Below are 24,168 nucleotides of genomic sequence, written 5' to 3'. Positions count from 1 at the left end.
TCTGAGGGGGCGGAGCCCTCGGACCACTGTAGGCATGCGCCTTCCAGCCAGCCAATCAGCGACGCTCCCGGGAGGCGCGGCTGACTTTTCTCCCGCGGGAATTCGGAGTTTCCTCAGAGGAGTGTCGGGCCTGCGAAGTGGACCTTTCAGGTAAGGTACTTGGGCAGCGGGCAGCGGGAGTGGAGGGCACGCCTGTCCGGAGACATTAACTGCGGTCCTCGGCCATTGAGGTGCTTTTCGGGCGTGAGGAGGGAAGCGTTTGTCCTGCGTGGGAGTCTGAGCCAGTGGCTACTCTTGACCAGGTAAAGTTTTCCTGCTGGCTCTCCCGGGAGCCTCTGACAGGAAAGTTGAAGGCCGTAAAGCTCTTAGTGGGCAGAGCTGTGAGTGGCGGGGAGCGGGCGGGAAGGCCCAGGTTGGGCAACTGGGGCTGAATGTGGCGGGTGGACAGGTTGACCGCAGGGGAAGAGGGTGGGCTTTAGTCTCCGCGCGCGCGTGCCTCCCCCACCCCTCGCCGCTAATCCACAGAAACCATTTAGATTAACTCAGGGCTCCCCTCACTGGTCCTCGAGGCCTGGGTCGTGGAATTCTTACTGGATGTCTTTTTCTGTGGATTTTATTTTGTATTTCTGTCGCTAGCAGTTTCTTTGGGGTGGGGTCGTGATTGATCCTGTCAGTCGTTGATTTCACTCTGTGACTGAAATGCAAAATCTAGATTGGCCTCAATTTATCCAGAAGCTGGCAAAAGCGGATCTAGAATTCTGCCGCCCTCCCCATCCTCAGAGGAGAACTCTCCATTAAGGCACCCCAGGAGTCAGGGGCAGTGCTGTCATTATCTTGTTATATTTTGGTCCAACAAAGTAAATGAAGAGACTCCTAAAGTGGAATTCAATTAAAATTATCTTTGATAGCTCTCATTTTGAAATTTGCCAGTCTATTTAAATCGTGTCTTTGGATTCAGAAGGGTTTTTTTCGTGTTTGTTTTTTTGTTTTTTGTTTTTTTTTTCCAATCAGAAAACATTGAAAAATGGTGCCTTCTGGAAGAAAACATTCCGGGAAGTCTGCGAAACCATCCGTGGGGGATCAGGCTATAAGAGCCTATGAATTTGAGCAAGAAGACAAAAAAGATCTGAGTGGTTCAGAGGAGGAGGCCATTGAAGGTACAGACCTGACGTTTACTGACCATGTCCTGCATTTTCGTGTATTTCATGTTTCTGTTTTGGGGCTAGTGAAGCTTCTATAGTATCTTTCACCTGATGTCTGATAAATAGTAGAGAGATTATTATGACATTAACATAGGAAGACTTGCAAAATTGTTCGTATAAAATGGTCTTTGATCCTGATTTAATTCCTCTGCAGTCCATGGGGTCGCTGAGTCGGACATGACTGAGCGACTTCACTTTCACTTTTCACTTTCATGCATTGGAGAAGGAAATGGCAACCCACTCCAGTGTTCTTGCCTGGAGAATCCCAGGGACGGGGGAGCCTGGTGGGCTGCCGTCTCTGGGGTCGCACACAGTTGGACATGGCTGGAGCGACTTAGCAGCAGTAGCAACAACCTACGTAGAGGCAGCTCCCCCTGGTGGCTCAGTGGTGAAGACTCTGCCTGCCAATGTAGGAGACTAGGGCTTGATCCCTGGGTCAGGAGAATATCCCCTGGAGAAGGAAATGGCAACCCACTCCATAATTCTTTCCTAGGAAATACCATGGACAGAGGAGCCTGGTGGGCTGCAGTCCATGGGATCGCAAAAGAGACATGACTTAGCAACTAAACAACACCACAACAAACCTGCAGAGAAAGTATTGCATTTATAAATCTGCTTTAAAAACTTGTCTTGGCAGAAAGCTTAAAAAAAACACAAACCCTCAAAATTAAGATATACCGTTAAAAAACTACCAAAATAACACACTTAATTTCAAATTTTTTTTATTGTCATGCAGAGAAGACCTCAACACTTGAGAAACATGGGAAGAAAAGGACTTCTGCAGTAGTTGAAGATATGGGGTAATATGGTCAAACGATTTTCACCTGTTAAGAAGCAGCTATTTGGTTGTCCAATGAGTATTGCATGTAAAATACTGGGTATGTGTATTCCTTCCAAAACAATAAATATTTTATGGATCCTTAAAACTTTTCTGATGTAATTTTTTCATAGGGGTGAAGTACAGAATATGCTGGAAAGATTTGGAGGTATGTTTTAGGAGATATTTGTGTTTAACATTGTTTTAAACCATATAACTTGTATAATAGTAAATAATCAGTGGACTGTAAGACTGTTTTTTAATGCTTTGTTTTTATATGTAAGATTTTGCACAGATATATGTGACTCAGCTTCATAGATTTCCTTATTAACCTTTTCCAGTTGTTGATGTGAAAAGAGAATGGTACCAACAACGGTGGGTTAAGAATGGTCCTGTTACTTTATACATGTGTGGGTTTAATAGATTATGGAATTTTAGAACAAAAATGGATGGGAAAAATATCTATCCCTCTTTGTATGACTTTCATGGACTAAGTGATGCAAACACACGCATATCTGTACATGTGTCAGTTTTTCATTTTTTCTCTTTGGTTATTTTCTATGACATTTTTGTGTTCTTTACTAAATGTAGTAAAAACTGAAACCTTTAAAATAACTTTATTGTTATTTTTACATTATCAAACTATGTAATTGAGAATTAAAGAGTGTTGCTAGTAAGAGATGTATGAAACTGTGAAAGTGTTAATCGCTCAATCACTCCCAACTCTGTGACCCCATGGACTGCAGCCCGGCAGGCTCCTCTGTCCATGGGATTTTCTAGGCAAGGATACTGGAGTGGTTTGACATTTCCTTCTCCAAAGAGATGTATAATCAGATAAAAAGATCATTAAATTGAAAAAAAATCATTAAATTGTATGTCAAATATTAGTTACATTAACTGTATTGGGGAGAGTATTCTGGAAAAAGAGTAAATATTTAGCTCTTCTCTATAGATCATTCATATAATCAAATATTTTTTGAAAGCTTTGTCCTATTTGGTAGTAGCAAAATACTTGACCTTTTAAATGTATCATTGGAGATAGATATTGGAAATCCCTTGTGGCTCAGCTAGTAAAGAATTCACCTGTCATGCAGGAGACCTGGGTTCGATCCTTGGGTTGGGAAGATCCCCTGAAGAAGGGAAAGGCTACCCACTCCAGCATTCTGGCTTAGAGAAGTCCATGATTCCATGGACTGTATAGTCCACAGGGTCACAAAGAGTTGGACACGACTGACTGACTTTCACTTTCACTTGGAAATACCAAATATCCAATAGTATAGGCAACCTCATCATGGTTGCTGAAAATGGACCATTGAAATACATTAGCATGGACTTAAATAAAGTAAGATCTAAAATCAAAAAAAAAAAAAAAAAAAAAGAAAATGGACCATTGACAGTAGATCCATATGCATGTGCCTAGCAGAGAATTATTAAAGTATTAAAATGTTTATGAAATGCAGTACTTATTGGTAAAAAATGGCCTGTAAAAAGCTTCATGAACATATTTAAAAGAGTTCCTGAATGAACTTATTTAGATACCTACTTAAATTAAGATTTACCTATGCTTTGTCTTAGTAAAAAATATATTTAATAGTATCACTATATTTTAAAAAACATTTTGTTTTTATTTTTAGGCTTTTAAAAAAGTTTTGTGTTTTATATAATGAGTTCTAAATTTAGTCTTTATTAGTGTCTTCTTATGAAAAAATTAGTCTGTCCTTGAGACCTTTTTTTTTGTCATTAGCTCTTTCTAATCATCTCTAAATTAAAATTATCTCAAGTTAAGAAAATAAGAATTGAGATACCAATAACTAAAATTTTTCTCAGAAAAAAAGCAAGCAACTAATCATGCTTTTTGATAGTATGTGTAGTTTTAAAATATCTTCAAAATTCTTGAACCAGCTTTATCCATATTTATTTGAATATGTGGGAATAAATAACTTACTTTCACATTAAGTTTAATGAATATATATTTTCATTATAGCTGATATTAACAAGTCTCTTCTTGCCAAGAGAAAGAGACTAGAAATGTATACCAAGGCTTCTCTCAAAACCAGTAACCAGAAACTTGAAAATGTTTGGAAAATCCAACAAGAGCAAAGGTAAAGTTGTTGGTTTTTTTCACTGCCACATTTGTATCATTCCTTACTACTCATGGGTACAAATTATGAGAAGTATTATCATCTTCAATTTATTGGGATCTCTAGTAAAAATTATATTTGATTTGATTTTCCTCTATGTCTTTTAGTCCTATAACTTTATTTCTTCACAGACTTGAGATACATTTCCTAGAAATCAATAAAGATGACCTCTTTCCCCTTTTAAAAATGATTGAGGCTTTTTTTAAACAAAGTAATTTATTTTCATTTTAAAATACGCTAGCTGAATAAAAAGTCAGTGTCATATAAACCACTGGTCTTATAACAATTAACTATTTCACAGTGTATAAAATGGTCAACCTTATATATTATTAACAATTCGTACATTTTAGCTGAATTAACTATTCTTTTGTACAAAATCATTGTACCAAAATGGGGGAAAATTAAGTGAAATATTTCTATTTGAAAATCTTCTACAGTAACTTCAGTGAATCTATCATATCATAACCTATATTCAATAGGAGAAAATGAAAAGTAAATTGCTTGGAGATAAAATGGACTTTTCTGGGAAAATGTATATATGTAATAAAACACCACTAGTTTTCAAGAGCTAAAGTACGTGAGAGGATTTTGAGGGTTTTTCTGTTAGTTGGTTAGGAAAATAAATATTTCTGGAATCAGCGTAAGTCATACTTTTACTTCTTGATTTCACATCTGGAAATTTGATACTTTCTCTTTTATATAGCATAATTACATCAAGTCAATTTTGTTTTGATAGTTGCTCCATGCTGATATGAAATATAATAATATTATGTTTTACAGGCAAAAGCTTAACCAAGAATATTCTCAGCAGTTTCTGACTTTGTTCCAGCAGTGGGATATGGATATGCAGAAAGCTGAGGAACAAGAAGAAAAACTTGCTGTTAGTATTATGCTTAGCTTTGTAGCTTTATAATTAATGTATTATAACCAAGTTTCAAGTAGAAGTGGAAAGCCTGGCCTTGTAGTACACTCATGGAACTCAGCCAGGTTCCATTACCTATTGCTGGCTGTGAGTTTGGTTCTGCTGAATGGTAAACTGTAAGTACAGGCACATACCATATATAAAAGCTGTTGGTGTTTGCTTCCTACCTAACACTTTGTTAATATGAAGTTTGCTATTATTAATACTGTGTAGAGGTTATAGTTATTGGTAATGACAAAATCTAGGTTATGAGTATGTAAGTAATAGATAAAGTAGGGTGAAGGGCAAAAACCATTGGTTGAAAACAGGTCAAGAAATTGAAAGATCAGCAATATTGGAAGGATCATCTGTGTTGACTTAGAAAGCAAGAAAAATTAAGACATGTTTTGAGCACTGTTGAGATTTCCTATTCAGTGACTAGCTGGATTATTATATTATTGTATGTAAGTGGTAAACACATTATCTAAACTCATAGTAAACGTTAAGAAAAAATCTTAAAAATACTGATTAAAAAGCTATTCCTTTTAAGTTTAACACAGAATTATTTTTTCCTAAATTTTACCCAAATAGTTATTACATAATTTTTTCTTTTACATTTGCAGAATCTGTTTCGACAGCAACAAAAGGTTTTCCAACAATCTAGAATTGTTCAGAGCCAGAGACTGAAAACAATTAGACAGTTGTATGAGCAGTTCATAAAGGTTTGTTGTATTTGGTAACATAATACATTCTTCTAAAATATAGTTTATATGTGGAAGTAGAATATAACTTTTTTCTCAGTTTAAGGGGAAAACATTTTGCTTACACATTTTAAATTCTTAGCTATTTTCCATTCTGAATTCATTATATTTTATTTAAGTGCTAAATGCTATCACTGGACATTATTATCACTTGGGGTAGGAACTTTAGTACTATATTTGACACCTCCATTTCCCTTATTCTTCACCGCTGCTACTGCCCTAGTTCAGAACCTTGTTATTCTTTGCTTATACTATAAAAACTCTTAACTGATTTTTCTGTTTACCAACCTATCCTTCATGGGTTTGCCATACTATCTTCTGAAAACATTATCTTTTCCCTCCTGAAAAACTGTCAGTAGATTCTCATTCTGAATTCTTAGGTATTCAAGATTTACCCCCACCCCCCAATAATATGATCCTTTTTTTATGCTTCAGTTACTACATTCATCCTTTACTTCCACCCTTCCACATAATTGCTTTCTTTGAACTCTGCACTTTCATGCTGTTGTTTATGTGCTTGCCCTAGAATACTTTTAACTCCTTTTCCCTTATCTTTTCAACCTTATTCTTTTGGCAACTGAATTGGAATTAATCCCCATTTTCTACTACATAGCTACAGCAAGTTGTGCTTCTATTCCTTTTATAAAATTCTGTTATTTTTTGTTTCTTCCAGTGAGAACGTATATTACTGTTGTAGCTCCTTTAATAATATTTGATTTATGATGATGTTTTCTATTCCTTTAGTGGATATTTTGGTTTTCATGTATTAGAATATTTTTATTTGAGATAAATAATGTGCATTGTTGAATATTAAGAAGTTCCTACTTTTGAAAATTAACTGCATAAGTTTTGAAACTGAGATGAAAAGTAGTGGTTTGTAACTGACCTAGCTTTTTGTGTTTTAGAGTATGGAGGACTTGGAGAAGAATCATGAAAATCTACTTACTGGTGCACAAAATGAACTTAAAAAAGAAATGGCTTTGTTGCAAAAAAAAATTATGATGGAAACTGTAAGTTGTTATTCAGAACTGAAAAAAAAGTATTAATGTAAGCATTGAAATATTTTATTTGCTGAAATATGTATTAACACTTATCTAAAAATTAAACCAGTATTTAATATCTCCTTTCATGTAACAGCAGCAGCAAGAGATGGCAAGTGTCCGAAAGTCTCTTCAATCCATGTTATTCTGATGACTCTTTGAAGGAAGAACTTGAACCTAAGTAATATGATACAATTATAACATTAGCTAATAAGTCGTTAGAGTGATAAGATTCTGGTTTAAAATATTATATAGTATTAATCATTGCAAGACCATTCTTTTTGTTCACCTCCAAATATGAACTTCTGTGAGGAGCAGCAATACCTAACTTATATGTACCACTGTGCTTCAGCTCTTTAATAATACTAGTGATAATATAGCAATAGTGAATTTTTCTAACATTTGTCATTTAACTTTTAGCAATAAAAATGATTTAATTGCAAGTTTTGGCTTCATGTATTTGTATCACTTCTAAAAGGTAGAAGACACAAGTTAGACGGTTAATGTTCTTATTTAAGGAAAAAAAAACAAAAATTTATTATATGTACATCCTTTCATGCATACTCATGAAGTTACACTGCCAATTCTAATGAAAATAAGATTTCAAAAAATACATTCTATTGACTTATAAAACTTATTAAAAGCAACTTAAGTTTCCCTTCTGGAATAAATTGAACTGCTAAAATCCATTTTAAAAAACCAAACAGGATATATAAATACTGTTTTAAGGCATGGATTTGTGAATGTTACTTCTACAATGACATCAAAATGCCATTTAACTGGGCTCAGTCCATAATTAAATGACACATGCCCTTAGTAAATATTAAGAGCATTTCATTAACATACCTAATTATTATGGTTTAAGTACTTCACATCTGTCTTTAACTATAAATTACACAGAATGTTTTGTTTTCCAGTTTCAATATTCAGTAAATATATGGAAGTTTTTACATTCATTTCCAAACTAACAGTTAATTCTTATACCTGGTATTTTAAAATGTACACTTTTTAAGCAGAGAAAAACATATTGAACACTTAATAAATATTTCAGCAAAATAAATTTGAAATATGAGTTAAACTTACTATTTTTTGCTGAAAATACTTTCCGAGTCATTCAAAACAATATGCCCGATAGAAGGAGAGAAGAGTAACTTTGTCTTGTTTCTCCATATTTTAAATTTAATTTTTGTCTCATAATCCACCTTTATTTTAGGTTCTCCAAATTTTAAAAAACATATACATACTGATTCTCTTCTTCTGTGATCAGTTATATTGGAAGAAATTAGTCCTCCATTGTTAACAAATATCTGACAAAATTTAGGAGTTTACTTCCTAAATTTTTGTATTTTGTAAAGGATTTCCCTTTTAAGCCAAAGTACATGTTGGAATATACATTTTAAGTACTATTCAAATTGTTTAAGTACTATTCAAATTATTCAATAAGCTGTTCTTACTGAATTTACAAATTGTTTTAGAAGCAAAATAAGTACTCCAGAGTATTTTCATTGTACTTAAGTAACATATTTCCTTTTAAGAAATATCAACTTTTGCTCTTTTTACAATATGCCTTTTTCTTGCTTAAGATATAGTTAAGTGAAGTCGCTCAGTCATCCCAGACTCTTTGCGACTCTATGGACAGTAGCCTGCATCAAGCTTTTCCGTCCATGGGATTTTCCGGGCAAGAGTACTGGAGTGGGTTGCCATTTCCTTCTCCATAAGATATAGTACATGTTCATTATTTCTTTTTTAAAGAAATGTTTTCAACATATGGCTTATGGTCTACAGAACTGTTAGATAAAAATTACAAACAGGTAAGATGAGAATTGAGGATCTGGGTCACCAAAGAACCATATGACAGTTCTATTATTCATAATGAGCAATAGAAACATTTTGAGAGTGGAAAGATAAGAATCAATATATAATGTACTTAGAGACTGAATAGAAGATACTTATTTTATCCCCATTTTATCTCAAATGAGTGAAAGTGTACTTGAGGTAGCTTTAGCTGATATTCTAAAGGAAAGATACTTTTGTCATGGTTTCATAAATTACTGATTTTCTTATATGTCAATTGTGCTTAGGCTACTGTTTTTATTTTTCACAAATGGAAATGTTTAATATCCACTTTTTGGTGACAATGAAACTTAGAATATCAAGGAATAATTGGCTCTCACTGTAAAGATGCTTACATTTCACTCAATAATTATAAGTCTATGCACTTATGCAACATTATGAACTCATTTATCAGTGTTTAGCAATCAAAGTAAGCATCTCTCTCAAGATGGCTAAAATCCTTTGTCCTGAATTTTTATGTAATCCTTTGGCAGAGAAAACCACAACTGTCTGAAAAGGATTTATGAGACAAACAGATTGCTCTTTAGAACTGTTTTATACTTAGAAGATTGAAATTTCTTTCTTTGGTTTTGTTTAGAATTAATTTATAGGTTGTATTACTCTGATAATACCTTGATAAAAAAATGTTGATAATGAGGGCTTTGCAACTAAGACAGATACAATGGATCTATAGGACTTAATTTTTATACTAAAATATAACCTTATTTGATAATATACTGGCCTCCTGCAAAGAGGGATTTCCTTCACTCATAGGTTCCCCTAACTGCTTCTCCTCTTTTCCTTGGGATATTAGTCAATATGCTTGTGAACCTGTTCAGGTGCTTGATGACATGAAGTCTTGAAGATACTTAGATGAAGGTGTCTTGAAATTTGCAGGCACAAAGCACTAAAGTACCTCATCATATCAAGTGAAGAAATGACCTTTAAAAGAAAAAAAGAAAATATAAAATGGATTATGGTCTATCTTTTCTGAAGTAGCAGCTATTCTTTGCTGTCCTCCACCCCCTAATCTCAAACCTTAGCCAAAAATTCTTCATCAAAAATACTACATTTTATAGTTTGCATTTGGCCGTCACTGTAGTCCTCTGGAATGTGCAGGGTATTTCACAGATTCAGAAACTGAGCTCAGAGTGATAAAAGGTCTAGACTAAATTACAAAAGCTGAAAAGCAACAGAACTCAAGTCTTCTGACTCCACATTCTTTCAGTTTTATGCTGTGCAACAAAGCCACCAATTTTCTACTAGAAGGGGCTGTCGGTCATTAGAATTGAAATCACTCCATCATATACTTTTCTTATTCCTTATTCCTGTGAAAGTAGTTGTAAGAAAGTAAAGGCCTAGAAAAGACACCATAGTTGAGAGAAGGCATACAAAAATTATGTTCTTTACAAAATTAAGGAGGAAGGCACACTATTTAAGAACTTTCCCAGAGACTGGGAGCAAATGCTTCCTTTCATAGAAAGGAGCCTCGTGGCTCTGTTGGTAGAAAATTCTCACTGATAAGAGGAAAATCTTATTTACTTGAAAAACTCCATCTGACTTTTCTCTCTGAAGCAAGAACCTTTTCTCTAAGGATGCCAAAGGGCACAATATGTTGGTTTTGGTCCACCTGGTGTTTTTTTGTTTGCTTGTTTTTAATTGTGGTTATTAACAAAGTGTTTTAAAGAAAAACTGAATTTAACTTCCTTACCATAATCTCCACCACTGATGTAAAACCAGGCCAACTCACTGATTTACAAGTTAGGTGCTTGAATTTTTAACACCTGATATTTTAATTACACTCATTCTATTTGGTAATACTTATTTAAGTTCACCAAAAGAAACCCTACATTGAATTTTCAGATACTTTGAAAAATCACCCCCTATTTCTTAAATTTAGATTGTTTTGTAGCACTAATAATATTTATAGTGGATAGTAACTTAAAAGAAATCATTCTGACTTTCAAACATTTTTTAGAATATTGCCTGAGAACATTTCAAGGATTAAGATTTATATCTCACCACCATTTGAAGAATGGAAGACTTCTGAATAGATATTATTAATTTACTCCAAAAAAGTATAATAGTATAAAACCTAGAACAAAGGATGATCACATGTACCCCATTGGTCCATGCACAGAACAGATAGGTTTTAAAAAACACCTATCTCTAGTAAATAGTGTGAGATTATTCAAATTATCAAAAAGTTCAATGTTTCTGTTAGCTCACTTTAATATTAATTTTTGTATATCTCTAATAATTTGGTGGAGTCTAGTGAGGTCTGGAGGTAGGGGAAAATGAGGCAAAATTGTCCAGAAATAGCACTAATTGAAGCCTAGCCATAAAGGTCTCAGTAAAATTTTTTTTAAAGTTAATATTGCCTCCTTTATTTACTTGTGATTAAAATGTTAGAAACAATGATTTTCTTTTCCTTAGATGGCTAAAGCTGCTTTCTTATGCACCATAATTCTACATTTTATAATTTTTGAATAGAAATTATGTATTATCTATATCACTTTTTAAGCAGGATGCAAGCTATGAGAATTGAATTTGCTTGATAAGAATCATCATTATTAATATAAATTTTGCACTATCCTCAAGGGCCATACGCATACATATGGTTGCTTACTTCTAGCACAAATGGTCCTGGAATCCTGTACTTGTACTGTCTGTTCTGTTTCCTCAGTATTGGCTGACATTTCTTGATGCAGTAGTGCCCTCTGCTAACACAAATTCCATTTAATTTACCTGTTATCTGCTATAAGTTCAGAGTAATTCTAATAACCTGGACTAAATAAGACACTAATTCATGTTTGTAAAGCTTTGCCAGAGAGTGAAGTGATTTTTGACATTTTTGTACTTTTTTTTTTTTTTTACTTTTATTTGCATTTATTTTTTGCGGCAATTATTCCCAGCCATAAGTTTTTGTTTCTTCAGTTTCTTCTGGGATATCTTTTTCTCCTGTGCAGCCTCCTCTTCTGGTCTAGGAACAATCTGTTCTTTTTCAGTAAGGATCATCTCAATGTGGCAGGGAGAGCTCATGTAAGGATTGATCCAACCGTGAGCTCTTGTAAGTCCTGCGCTGCATCTTGGGGACTTTGTTCACCTGGATGTGCTCAATGACCAGAGAATCTACATCTAACCCTTAAGTTCAGCATTATTACTCTCTGCATTTTTAAGCATGTGCAGTAAAAATTCAGCACTCTTTCTGGGCCACCGACCCTGCGTCCAGCCCCACTGTTTGGCCTGTACACACCTACCAACTCCACCATTGTAATGACAGAATGGCACACATTGCCTCTTTAAAGTGACATCCATCAGATACTTGGTGGCTTTTTGGATATGCATACCCTTTATGGCCTGGGCAGTTTCAAGAGTGTTCTTAAAGTGAACACGAAGATTTGAACCTCTTGATCTGCATGATTTTGTGGGGTTTTCTGGGTCGAGTGAATAGTGTATCATTTTTAGAGGTCACCTCAGGCCACTTGTACTGTTTTCTGGTACTATTTTTTTTTTAAGGCACACAGTTTTGTTTTTAAGGATTTACATTGTTGTAACTGTATCTCGATGTATATGTGGGCCATATTCAAACACAATATAAAAGGAACTTTAAAGAAATAATATTAAATGTTCAGAAATGCTTAATAGATTAGAAAGTCAAGGCTACCTAATACCTCACTGAAGTGACTCTTAAGCATAGTATTATCTGACATTTGTTAAAAATAAATAAAAAATCTTAGCAAAAAGGTACTTACCATTGCTATCCATAGAACAATATATTCGTCTACAAAATTATTAAAGTACTGGTCTAAAAATAAAAGACCTGGGCCAATAAAGACAGTGTCTTGAAGATACAGTTCACTTTTGGTCATGTGAGCTATCTATAAAAAAGTAAACAAAATAATTTCACTATTAAATTTTAAATGTTTTATTTTCAGGATAGAAATAACTAAATCTTTAATTTGCTGTTAAGATAAGGATAAAAAGGTAATTTGGGGTTCCCTCATAGCTCAGTCAGTAAAGAATCTGCCTGCAATGCAGGAGACCTAGGTTTGATTCCTGGGTCTGAAAGATCCCCTGGAGAGGGAATGGCTACCCACTCCAGTATTCTTTCCTGGGAAATTTCATGGACAGAGGGGAGCCTGGTAGGCTACAGTCCATGGTATCAACAAGAGTTGGACACAACTTAGTAACTAAACTACCACTACCACCACCACCACCACCACCAAAGAGACCATTTACTCTCACGTTTGATATGGGAATATTGAATCTAAAATCTCTCAAATTCAGGACTAGGTACCTTGTTAAAGTTTCCAATATTTAAATTCCTTGGTATCAGAAGGTTATAACTGATAATCGTTGTTAATTAAGAGAACTTACACTAAGGAGTCTTGTCTCTGAATAAAACATTCATTTACAGTATTACTTGGAGCACAAATAGCTAACTATTTATTGTGATAACACCACAAAAAACCTACCCATTATATGAAAGAGTTCCCAGTTTTGTGTTTGAGGAACAAATACATTATTTATACCATGAGTCATAAATTAAAAGAATTTCTTACCACCAATTTCTGTGAGATTTTAGCAAAGACACATCCAAACATTAGGGTATAAAGACAAGGATGCTTTTCAAACAAATTAGTTGCTGACTTTTTATAAATCATTATTGCCAGTATAATAATTATTCCTATGTGGAGTCCAGGTGATAAGACACTGGTACCCTAAGGGATAAAGCAGAAAATCAGCACCACATTTTAACAATGCATTTATTACAATGCAGATATTTTCTGAGCATCTACTCTGTGTTAGGAACTAGAGACCTAGAGAAGAGTATGATAGTATATGGCCTAAAGGAGTATATAGACCTTAGCTGTGCTTTTCAAACTTCTACAGAACCCTTCCAAGGGTTACAAAGAGGTAATACGGTGCTACAGATGTTTCATTCCAATTTTACTGAATATACATTTTAAGCTAATAATCACTAAAAATTGACATCATTTATCTTATACTAAATTTTACCCTGTTAAAGGCCATCAACAGTCCAGTTGCCAAGTTAACATATTTTTGTGAGATATTGAAATAAAGCTTAACCTGCCACTTTTATACAATATCTTAATCATTGATTAGGAGGAGTTTAATTCTAGTCACTCTCTATACCAACATCCTACCCTGCCCTGCCTTTTACATTTAGACCACAAGTGCCCTCTTATGTAGCACTGTACAACTGAACCCATTATATTTTTATCTATATGAATTGGGATTCTGTTAGGATTGCTTATTCTGAACAAAATACTGCAATAAATTTGATATTAAGGCTTACTAAATACATAACCATCAATTTAAATGTACCTATTAAAACTGCCTTATTCTTGTCTATTAAGTTTATATGTAGTGTTAGAAGTTACACTAATATTATGAATATTTTAAAGTCATGTCAATAAAACACTATATAGTAATGTCATAAATATTTATGCTATTAAAATGCTGCTTTAAATTATTTACTTTGACTGTGCTGGGTTCTTTGTTGCTGTGCGGGCTTTTCTCTAGTTGTGGGGAGTGGGGGCTACTCTCTGGCTGTGGTGTACAGGCTTGTCATTGTAGTGGCTTCTGTTGCAGAGCATGGGCTCTAGAGTGTGGGCTTCAGTAGTTGTAGCTCCCGTGCTCTAGAGCACAGGGTCAACCACTGTGGCACGTGGACTTAGCTGTACCTCGGCACATGGGATCTTCCTGGACCAGGGATCGAACACGTGTCTCCTGCACTGGCAGGCAGATTCGTTACCACTGAGCCACCAGGGGAAGCCCTTAAAATGGTGCTTTTATCTGTTAATTTTATTCAGGGAAATCTGCTGCTAAAAAAACATTTGAAAAACCACTGGTTCAAGAATTTGAAATCAACCACTTCTTAGAAATAGTGTTTGATTTCTTGTCTCCCTTCAAACATTTAATCAATTATTTCTTAGTAAAATATTCTCTAAAATGGACACTGATCCTCGCTAAGTTTCATCATTTTTAGTAGAACTCACTTTCCAGCTAGTGCTATATTTTATCATCCACGGTCAAGCAACAAGTACTCTTAAACCCTTTATGTAGAGTATTCTAACATTTCTAAAACAATTCTGAAGTCAACTGACAAAACACCTCAAAAAACAACCAATCAATTTTTCCAAATATATCAGAACTTATATATCTGGGTTCTATACTTTGCCTTTGAATTATGTATATAAAATATATTCATAAAGATTGATAATATATGAATTATGTGGATTCCTTTCAAATTGTCTTAAGAGCCAGTATATGTCATTTAAAGGAATGCGGTGTGTTTTTTTTTAAGTAAAAATGCTGTATTTCAGGTTTTTACTCCTCTTATTTATTAGGTCTGGCTTCAAGTGACTTTAATTTTTCTCAAAATCAAACCCATCCTTACAGGACAGAAATTCTGAACTACAGCAAATTAAAGAGAATGAACTATAGCTTAAAGGCATGCAATGTTTTGATAGAAGATGGCATCAGTGGAATAAGTTCAAAATGTTCAACTACCTTGAAGATGACATTTAAAAAAAAAACGTAGATATTATATTTGTTTAAAAACTGAGCAGAATTCTTTCTGCCTCTTTTCTCTGCAAAAGTACTGAGTTTTTTAAAACAAATAAATACAGAAAAATTATAGATGAGCAAAGTGTAAATAACACAACAAATATAAGGTGTACCCACTCAAGAACTGAGGCTGAAGTTTTTACCTTTTAAAATATTAGGGTAGTTTTAAAAATGTATTTCAGTGATGGAATTTCAATTAAATTTACTTCATGCATAATAAATTGTCCCATATGTGAAACCATGACTTTGGACTGCTTTCCTGACATTCAATCAGGAACTCATTCCTTCCTTCTCCTCTCCTATATCAGGGCCAGGCACAACAAGGAAGAAAACAAATGGCAGCTCTTAATTATGTACAATAAACAGCAGATGATTACATGGAATGCCACCAAAGCCTACTCTAAGAAAGGCTGTATAGAAAGAGGAAAAATGCTGTAAAATCAGTCTAAACTGTTTCAAAAATGCCTTTTTGTATTATGTGCCTAAAAAGGATTCTTTTAAGATAATTAGTTTCCTTCCCTATTTTTAAAATTCATCATATTTTTAGTATCTCTATAGCTGGGTGTTAAGAAAATTTATCATAAAATTAATACTGAATGATGATGAAATTTATGTCTTACTGCTATAGTGGATCCATTCTTGCCAACACCACCATGGAGGATAACATGGAAATAATTTGAACAGGAAAATATTGCTCCACCTACTACTCCAAGAACTGGTAAGATCTTCAATTTTATTTCTAGGAGGGGTATCTTTAGGGTAGAAGAAAGAAACACTTCATTAAGAAAACAAAATGTATTTTCCTATTAAACAGTAAAGCAACATTACAATGCTGCTAAGTCTGCTAAGTCACGTCAGTCGTGTCCGACTCTGTGCGACCCCATAGACGGCAGCCCACCAGGCTCCCCTGCCCCTGGGATTCTCCAGGCAACAACACTGGAGTGGGTTGCCATTTCCTTCTCCAACATTACAACAGAACCCTATATAATAAGCTACCCATTTTCTTATAATCAAACCTTAACTTCTCAAAAGTAAGCTGAAGTGTTAATTTTTCTTCTAATGGTTTTATCTTTTAAATGAATGCACCAAATTTAGCTAAGTCTTCTTAAATAACTGTGATGAAGCATTTCATCTCACAAGCCTTCATCTGCTTAAAGGAAACATGAAAAAGGATGTTTGCTTGACTCTAGTACCTCTAAAAGGCAGCATCTTAGGAATCAGACACTGTGATCTGTGATCTGTATCACGAATGTGACAAATATCACAATGTGTGCATGCAAAAATTTAGTGTAGTTAACATCCAGGATTAAATCTCTTTAGCAATATATATTTACCTGTTGGTCAACTGCTGTTCAAGAAAACTTCCAAAGGCAGCAAAGGATTTAAAAAACAGTAACAATGAATTGCCAAAAGCTATAGGCTATTGTGTTTGAAAATATACTTTGAAATACTGTACCAAAATTTGTGAAAACTACAATAACAATTCAATTTAGAAAATCTATATCTAAAACAAGTATTCTTATTGATGGGAATAAATAGGTATGCTTTCTTCCTATGGTATTGCCAAAATATTGAATGAAATGATTTTAAGATTAAATTCTTCCACAGTATAACTAAATCAGAATTCCAAACTAAAACAACCACATCTGACAATGACCAGAGTTGCCCAACTGCCTCAAGTACACATTTACCTTCTAATGGGTATTGGCAGAGCAGCTACCATGAAAGACACATCTACAATATTTTAGAGGCCTATGTAGCACATCCTTGATTCTATTACTTATTCTTACATGATAAGAAGGAATGTTAATATCACAGAGAATGTTCCACTACTTAAAAATATGCTCAAAGTCTATTTCTGAGCCTAGTAATATGAGTTACAATTGGCAATTCTGAAACTAAATGCCACAGAGAAATTTCCCACAGTTTTTAAAAACAGATATAACTTCTAAAGCAATTTTAGGTTCAAAGCAACTGTACAGAAAGTACACAGAATTCCCATATACTCCCTGCCCTCACACATGCTTCCCTATCAACATTCTCCACCAGAGCGATAGAATCCATGTGTTACAATCCATGAACTGACACCGACGTCATTATCACTTATAATCACCCTAGTTTATATTATGGTTTGCTCTTGGTGCTGTACATTCTGTGATAATACGTAATGTATAAATGACAAATGTATATTGACAGGTGGACAGGTATCCACCATTATAGTATCACACACAATGGGTTCACGTCCCTTAAAATATTCATCTCCCTTAACCCCATAACCTCTGGCAATAGCAGATCTTTTCAGTGTTTCCATCATTTTGCCTTTTCTAAAGTATCATATAATTGGGATCATACCATATGGAGCCTTTTCAGACTAGATTCTTTCACTAAATAATATGCATTTAGGTTTCCTCCATGTCTCTTCATGGTTTGATAGCTCTTTCTTTTTAACACTGAATAATATTCCATTGCCTAGATGTACCACAGTTAATCCATTTACTTGCTTCCAAGTTCTGGTAATTATGAATAAAGCTGCAATAAAGATCCATAATCAGGTTTTTGTATAGACATAATTTTTTTCTGGCTATGCCATGTGGCTTGTGGGATCTTAGTTCGCTGCTCAGGGTTTGAGCCCCGGCCCACAGCAGTGAAAGTACTGAATCCTAACCACTGGACCACCAGGGAATTCCCTGAATAGACATAATTTTTAATGTATTTGGGTAAATACTAAAGAGCACAGTCACTAGAGCCTACGGTAAGAGTATGTTTAGCTTTGTATTTCTTACTGTTTGTATTACCAGGGGTATATTGCTTTGTGATTAAAAACAGAGTCTGGAATTAGTCTGTTTAATTTCCAGCTCCAGTACCTACTAGCTATGTGTTCTTGTACAAATTACTCAATCATTCTAAGGCTTATTAATAAATCAGAATAATGACAGTATCTACTTCATAGCGTTGTTCTGGGGGTCAGATGTAAAGAGTGACAGTAAGATATTTAAGAACATAGGAAGTATTAAATAAGCATTAGTTGTTGACAGCTGATATTATCCTTATTATTCTTCTTAACTCTATGGACATGAAGTTTTGAGTCAGCCAATAGTGTAAACTTAGGTTGTAGTGAGAAAATAATTTGTTTCTTCATAAATTTCCTTCCTCTGGAAAGCATGAATTTGTAACAATGGCCTCCTTGAGAGTCAACTTTTATCTGAGGTCTCCAACCAAGCAGAAAATAAAAAACATTCAACATGAGAAACTTCACTCATAGTAAATTATAAAAAATACAAATTAGCAACTTTCCTAATATTGAGGGGCAAGTTTCAAACATAAAGTATTTGACTGAATTTACTTTTTTTTTTTTTTACTTTTTATAAATCTCTTTTATGAAATAAATTTTGGCCTGAAAAGGTAGTTCAACTAGCGAGTCTAATTGTGTATTTGGGAAATGGAGTCATTGTCTTTTATGTAGTAGTATATTCATGAATAGGGTAGTATATTCATGCTGTAATAAGGTATATAGAATAGTAATATTATAAAATGAAGAAAAAAGGTTAAGAAATGGAATGAATATTAAATATAGCTCTAAGAATATCTGAAGAAAATTAACACTACAATATTTTCCCCAAATGTTTAAAAAGTATTTAAATACAAATTTAAACACTTAGATTTACCGTATAGTCCCACATTGTTGCTCCTCCAAATGTAGACAACACAAAGACGATCACCAAAGCTATCTGAATTTCAGTTACATCCACTCTAAAAAGGAAAGATAAATAGAGGTTTGTAAATCAAATTCCTGAATATGAAGGTTCATTAACCATATACTGAAATCAAAGATGTAAAAATCTCCATAGGCTTATTTTTACCTTTAGTTCCATCACTGAATTATCAATTAACTACACTGTTAAGTGAAAAAGCCTACAGGAACAATGTGCTCACATATAGGTAAAAAACTTGTATAGCATATATACAATTGCTAGTAACAGTTACCACTGAGATTACAGAAGGCTTTTATCTTCTACTTTATATACTTCTGCAAAGTTTGAATTTTTAATAACAATCATGTATTACTCTTGTAATAAGGAAAACTTAATAGTAACATAAAAACAACCAGATGATTTAAGGCAAATTCATAAACACTCTCAAGTCAATTTCACTAAAAAGTAGGGAAAATTCCAATAGTTTTTCTCATGTTGCTAATAGTCATAATTTTTGGTTTTCACAGACATTTCCCCTCTATATATAAACATACTCGTAAAAGTGTTAGCCACTCAGTTTTGTCTGACTCTTTGCGACCCTATGAACTGTAGCCTGCCAGGCTCTTCTGGCTATGGAATTCTCCAGGCAAGAATACTGGAGTGGGTAGCCATTCCCGTCTCCAGGAGATCTTCCTGATCCAGGGATTAAACCAAGGTCTCCTACACTGCAGACAGTTCTTTACTGTTTGAGCGAACAGGGAAGCCCTAAACACAAACTTCTTTTAAAAACCCACTAAACCAAGCAACATTAGTCTCTAATCTGCATCCTCTGAAGCTACCAATTCCTCTCTCCTTTGCTCCATAAACAGGCTAGCAAGTAGTCCACATCTGTAATTTCCTCCTCTCTTCATATTGCTGCATAATCCACTACAGTCCAGTTTTTGGCCCCATCCTATTAAAATTGTTTAAGGTAAACAGTGACTTTCAATTTGTTGAACGTAAGGGATACATTTTGGTTACTATCTCACATAACTCCTCCCAATAGTTAGATCGCTGATCACACCCTCTTTCTTGAAAAGCTTTACTGTTTTTATGCCATGTTCTCTCGTGATTCTCCTACCTTTCTGGAAGAGCTTCCCAGGCTCCTTCCTTCACATCTTAAATGCTACTGTTTCCAGAATTCCTCTTTTCTCTTTTTAGATTCTCTGAATATTATATCTATACTTAAGAGTACCATCTATATGCCAATGACCTCTAAATCCATTTCTCCAAATCCATATATTTTTTTCTGAGCTTCAGATTTTATGTGTCTACCTCCTTTGCATCTCTTAGATGCCCTGCTAGAGGAATACTTACTGCTCTGCAAATACAAGAAATGTAGGCATTAGATGATAAAATAGATCCAGCTATTGGAGAAGGCAATGGCACCCCACTCCAGGACTCTTGCCTGGAAAATTCCATGGATGGAGGAGCCTGGTAGGCTGCAGTCCATGGGGTCGCTAAGAGTCGGACACGACTGAGCGACTTCACTTTCACTCTTCACTTTCACGCACTGGAGAAGGAAATGGCAACCCACTCCAGTGTTCTTGCCTGGAGAATCCCAGGGATGGGGGAGCCTGATGGGCTGCCGTCTATGGGGTCGCACAGAGTCGGACATGACTGAAGTGACTTAGCAGTAGCATGGAAGAAAAGACTTCTCAGCTGAGTTATTTTGAGGGCATTTAGAGGGAAAAGGTGACTGGAACATTAATGTACAAATAAAAGGAAAATGTAATGACATCCAGTATTTGTAAGATCAGTGACAGACAAATCAAGGCCTCCAGACTGCATGGAGAAATAGTCAAGTTAGTTGAAAAAGGTAAACTAAGTAATATAATGTATGATATTTTGTGAAGAAAAAAGAGGAAAAGTACTGACATTTATTGAGCATCTATTATGAGTCTTATGAGCTATATATATATTATACCTGTTTTTTGGGAAAGAGAAAGTGAAGTGATTTTTCCACGCTTATACTGAAAACAGCTGGATACTGCTATAGAAAAATGACTTCAGAGACAACATTCTTTCCCCTACACCTATGATTTATTATCAGAATTTTGTACTCTTTTTCAAGTAATAGTGCAGAATTCCATTAAGTTAATCCATAATTTTTCCAGGGTATGACTAGTGACCAGAAGCAACTAGGAAAGCTGACAGAAATTACAGGACAAACTTTCAGTGAACTGAACGACATATACAGGGATCGAGCTAGGAACCTTGGTTTCACACATGCATCATTCATACCACAGAAAGCTTCATCCTTCCTCTTTTAAGGATAAACTATATAAATGACTAATTGGGGGGGGAAATTTATTATTGTTTATTGACAGATTTTTCAGGACATCCATCCTAGCCAATTGACAGTTGATACTGACTGACTTTGTAAGTATTTACAGAAGCTTGGCTGATGTCCCAGATATAGATCCTTCTTATAGTGTTAAGCTGGACTATCCATGTGTATCCTACTCAATGCTCAGTGATGCTTTTACTTTGATAAAGTGAAATCATACAGAGGAGGATCTGTGCCATAGAGAGTAAGCATTTTACACGCTTGAAACCCTGAGCAGTGCAGGATCTCCTCCAGTCCCTCACATGTCTGGTGCTCAACCACAGCAACCACTTCCCTAATGTTCTGAGTACTTCCTCTCCTCATCCTCCTGCCTACAATGCTTTTAGCCCAATCTGTCTGGCATATTCCACTCACAAGTGACTCATCTTTCTATGTCCAATTCTAGGCACACATTAAGCTCTCAGCCAACAGTAAATGAGTATAAAGTATACAACTAGGTCAGGAATGTAAAATAATTCATTTCAGAAAGATTTTTAATGAAGTTGAAAGTCAAAGAGATAAAGTCTAAGTCATTAAATAACTGCTGCTACTGAACAACAGTCGTTAAGAGTGTGGGGTTTGGAGAGTTGAGTTTAACCCTGGCTCCACACTTTTTTTTAGCAGTATAAGGAAGTTACAGAACTTCTCCGCCTCGCTGGAACAGTGGCAGTAATAGCCTCAACAGGGTCAAAGTGAGGAATAAATGAGAAAAGGCATGAAAAGCACTGAGTACACCACCAGAACCACGCAAGTGCTCAACAGCTGACGGCTGTGACTATTCTGTAATGTAAAGTCAATGTGAAAAACTGCCAATGGTTTTCACTCTGCTAAATGATCCATTGTTTTGAGCTTCTCCTTTCAGTTATCATTGTCAGAAGTTGTTTTTTTGTCCCCCACCCCCACCCCGCCCCACCGGGGCTACTGCTTCTCCCATGAAGCACTAAAGTGCTGCAGGAAAGAATCTGAAGACAGGGGAAGCCAAAGCTGAGAATGAGCCAAAGGGAGATGGCTACTAAAGGATCAGGCGAAGAGGGAGCTGATGAGAAAGAGAGAGAACAGAGTTCCAGTCTTGTGCACTGTTTCCTGGTGTCTAAGCATCAGGGGCAAATATTACAAGATGCTTTTACACTATCTCACCAACTGTATACCACAGCTGAGATTCTCACGACTACTGTTGTTCGGGACTGCTATAAAGGGGTTCCCCTTTATGGACACACCTTTAGATTTCATATCTCATTATTTTATCTTTTAGCCAAATGCTTCTTTTTTAGGTACTCTTTTTCTACTTTATTCACATCCCTTATTTTTCTTTTCTTCCTGTCAATGTGAACTTGGGCTAGTAAGTTGGAGAGGAAGAAAAAATAAAATTATCATCAAATATGTAACTATAACAAGAAGAACACCTAAAAGACTAAACCTAAGATATAACATTTATGGATGCTTCAATAAATTAAAAGGTAATTTAAATTCATGATTGACAGTTTGTTCCCTTTATTATGAATAAATGAAGTATGACAGTGAAAATGAATTTGATTATATCTTACAAAATATACAACTTAAAATACATACTTACTTTCCAAACCTCAACACGCCTGAAACATAAGTCTGCCAGTGAGCACAATAAAACATGAACATCCCAATAAAAGAGCAGAAAAACAACCAGTCAGGATGAGTTCCTAAGCGAACAGCAATTGAAGCTCCAACTGCCATAAAAACTGAAAGAAATAAGGTTTAAAAACCATTAAGTATTTAAAATATGTTAAATAATTGGCACCGAATGTTTAGAAATATAGAATTTTAAGGTGCATAATCTTGGCATTAAAATTAGGCAAGAATAAATTACTGAACATACATTTTTAGTGTGTTTACAAAAAAATACACTATGCAAAATTGCTCCCAAATGTAAACCAAAACAAACCAAACAGCTCAGTTCATTTCATTTTTAAGCCATCATTAAAAAACAAACAAACAAAAAACAACTGTTGGAAAAAATCTCCACTAACTTACCTGTGGAAAGAGAGTCGCAACCATGGTCAAAAAGTTCCCCTAAAGGAGAACAAGAATTTGTTCTTCTGGCTTGTTTCCCATCAATAGCATCCAGTGACTGGTAGATGAAGAGTCCTAATGCACATAAAAGGTATGTCCAGTATGGTGCCTAACATGAAATGTTAACAGTGAAGACTGGTGAGTGACAATAAGCCAGCTTCTGTTTGAAAACAGCTCAACTCAAGCCAACCAACACATTTTCTTATGTTCTCGCTTTATAGCACCTCAGCGTGATATAAAGAACATTCATAACCCTCTTTCTACAGATATGAATTAAACTAACAAATGAATTGCTCTAGATTGGGTAGGAGGTCACAGACTATACTGTGGGAAGCAGAAAGTTAAATGACTGAATGAGGATTAGGACCCTGATTTTGATTCTTAGTCCACAGCTCCTTTAATATAATACTATTCATATGCTGGCACTGGATTTGAAATTATTCGGTAAGTCTCCACTGTGAAAAGAGAACTTAAAGACAAACCACAGACCCCTGCTTCCATTTATGATGGAATATCAGGGACTGGATTTACTCTCCCACCTTGGATAGCTAGAAACGCGATCAAATAAACAAAACAACCACGTTCGGACATTGCAGCCGGCACAGCACTGTGATCCCTGACAGAAGGGAAATAAGTGACACGAGCCCCCTGAGTACTCCAGCTTAGTGCCGATGGGCAGTGTCCAGCCCGCAGGGCAGGAGTGGGGACCTGGGAGAGCCCAGTGATCCTGCTGTGCTGAGGAGCAACAGAGCAGAACTCAGGAAGGTCAA

General features: G+C 35.2%; 2 protein-coding genes across 5 annotated transcripts in view; one reads left to right on the top strand and one right to left on the bottom strand.

Moving 5' to 3' along the window:
• SYCP3 (synaptonemal complex protein 3) lies at positions 515–7,020 on the top strand. The gene is made up of 8 exons (XM_018048175.1): positions 515–1,157; positions 1,939–2,002; positions 2,154–2,188; positions 4,004–4,121; positions 4,941–5,040; positions 5,685–5,783; positions 6,728–6,832; positions 6,960–7,020. Exons 1-8 carry the CDS (start codon positions 1,025–1,027, stop codon positions 7,011–7,013), a joined length of 708 nt encoding a protein of 235 aa, XP_017903664.1. The 5' UTR covers positions 515–1,024; the 3' UTR covers positions 7,014–7,020.
• The window catches only part of CHPT1 (choline phosphotransferase 1), a 28,331-nt gene continuing 11,027 nt past the window's right edge, over positions 6,865–24,168 (bottom strand). Inside the window, exons 2-9 of one of the 4 annotated variants that reach the window (XR_001918078.1) lie at positions 23,360–23,507; positions 22,926–23,067; positions 18,958–19,042; positions 15,913–16,044; positions 13,261–13,419; positions 12,451–12,576; positions 9,438–9,637; positions 6,865–7,039 (exon numbers count right to left, since the gene is read on the bottom strand). Coding sequence is in view for 3 of the 4 variants with exons in the window: in XM_018048172.1 (XP_017903661.1) it covers positions 6,995–7,039; positions 9,527–9,637; positions 12,451–12,576; positions 13,261–13,419; positions 15,913–16,044; positions 18,958–19,042; positions 22,926–23,067; positions 23,360–23,507 (948 nt within the window). In the remaining variant the exon portion in view is untranslated. The remainder of the gene's footprint in view (positions 7,040–9,437; positions 9,638–12,450; positions 12,577–13,260; positions 13,420–15,912; positions 16,045–18,957; positions 19,043–22,925; positions 23,068–23,359; positions 23,508–24,168) is intronic. The other 3 variants (XM_018048172.1, XM_018048173.1, XM_018048174.1) reach the window with 3 other exon arrangements.

The sequence above is a fragment of the Capra hircus genome, chromosome 5 (genome assembly GCF_001704415.2).
Source record: "Capra hircus breed San Clemente chromosome 5, ASM170441v1, whole genome shotgun sequence".
NCBI lineage: Eukaryota > Metazoa > Chordata > Mammalia > Artiodactyla > Bovidae > Capra > Capra hircus.
This window is presented reverse-complemented; position numbering and strand designations above follow the sequence as displayed.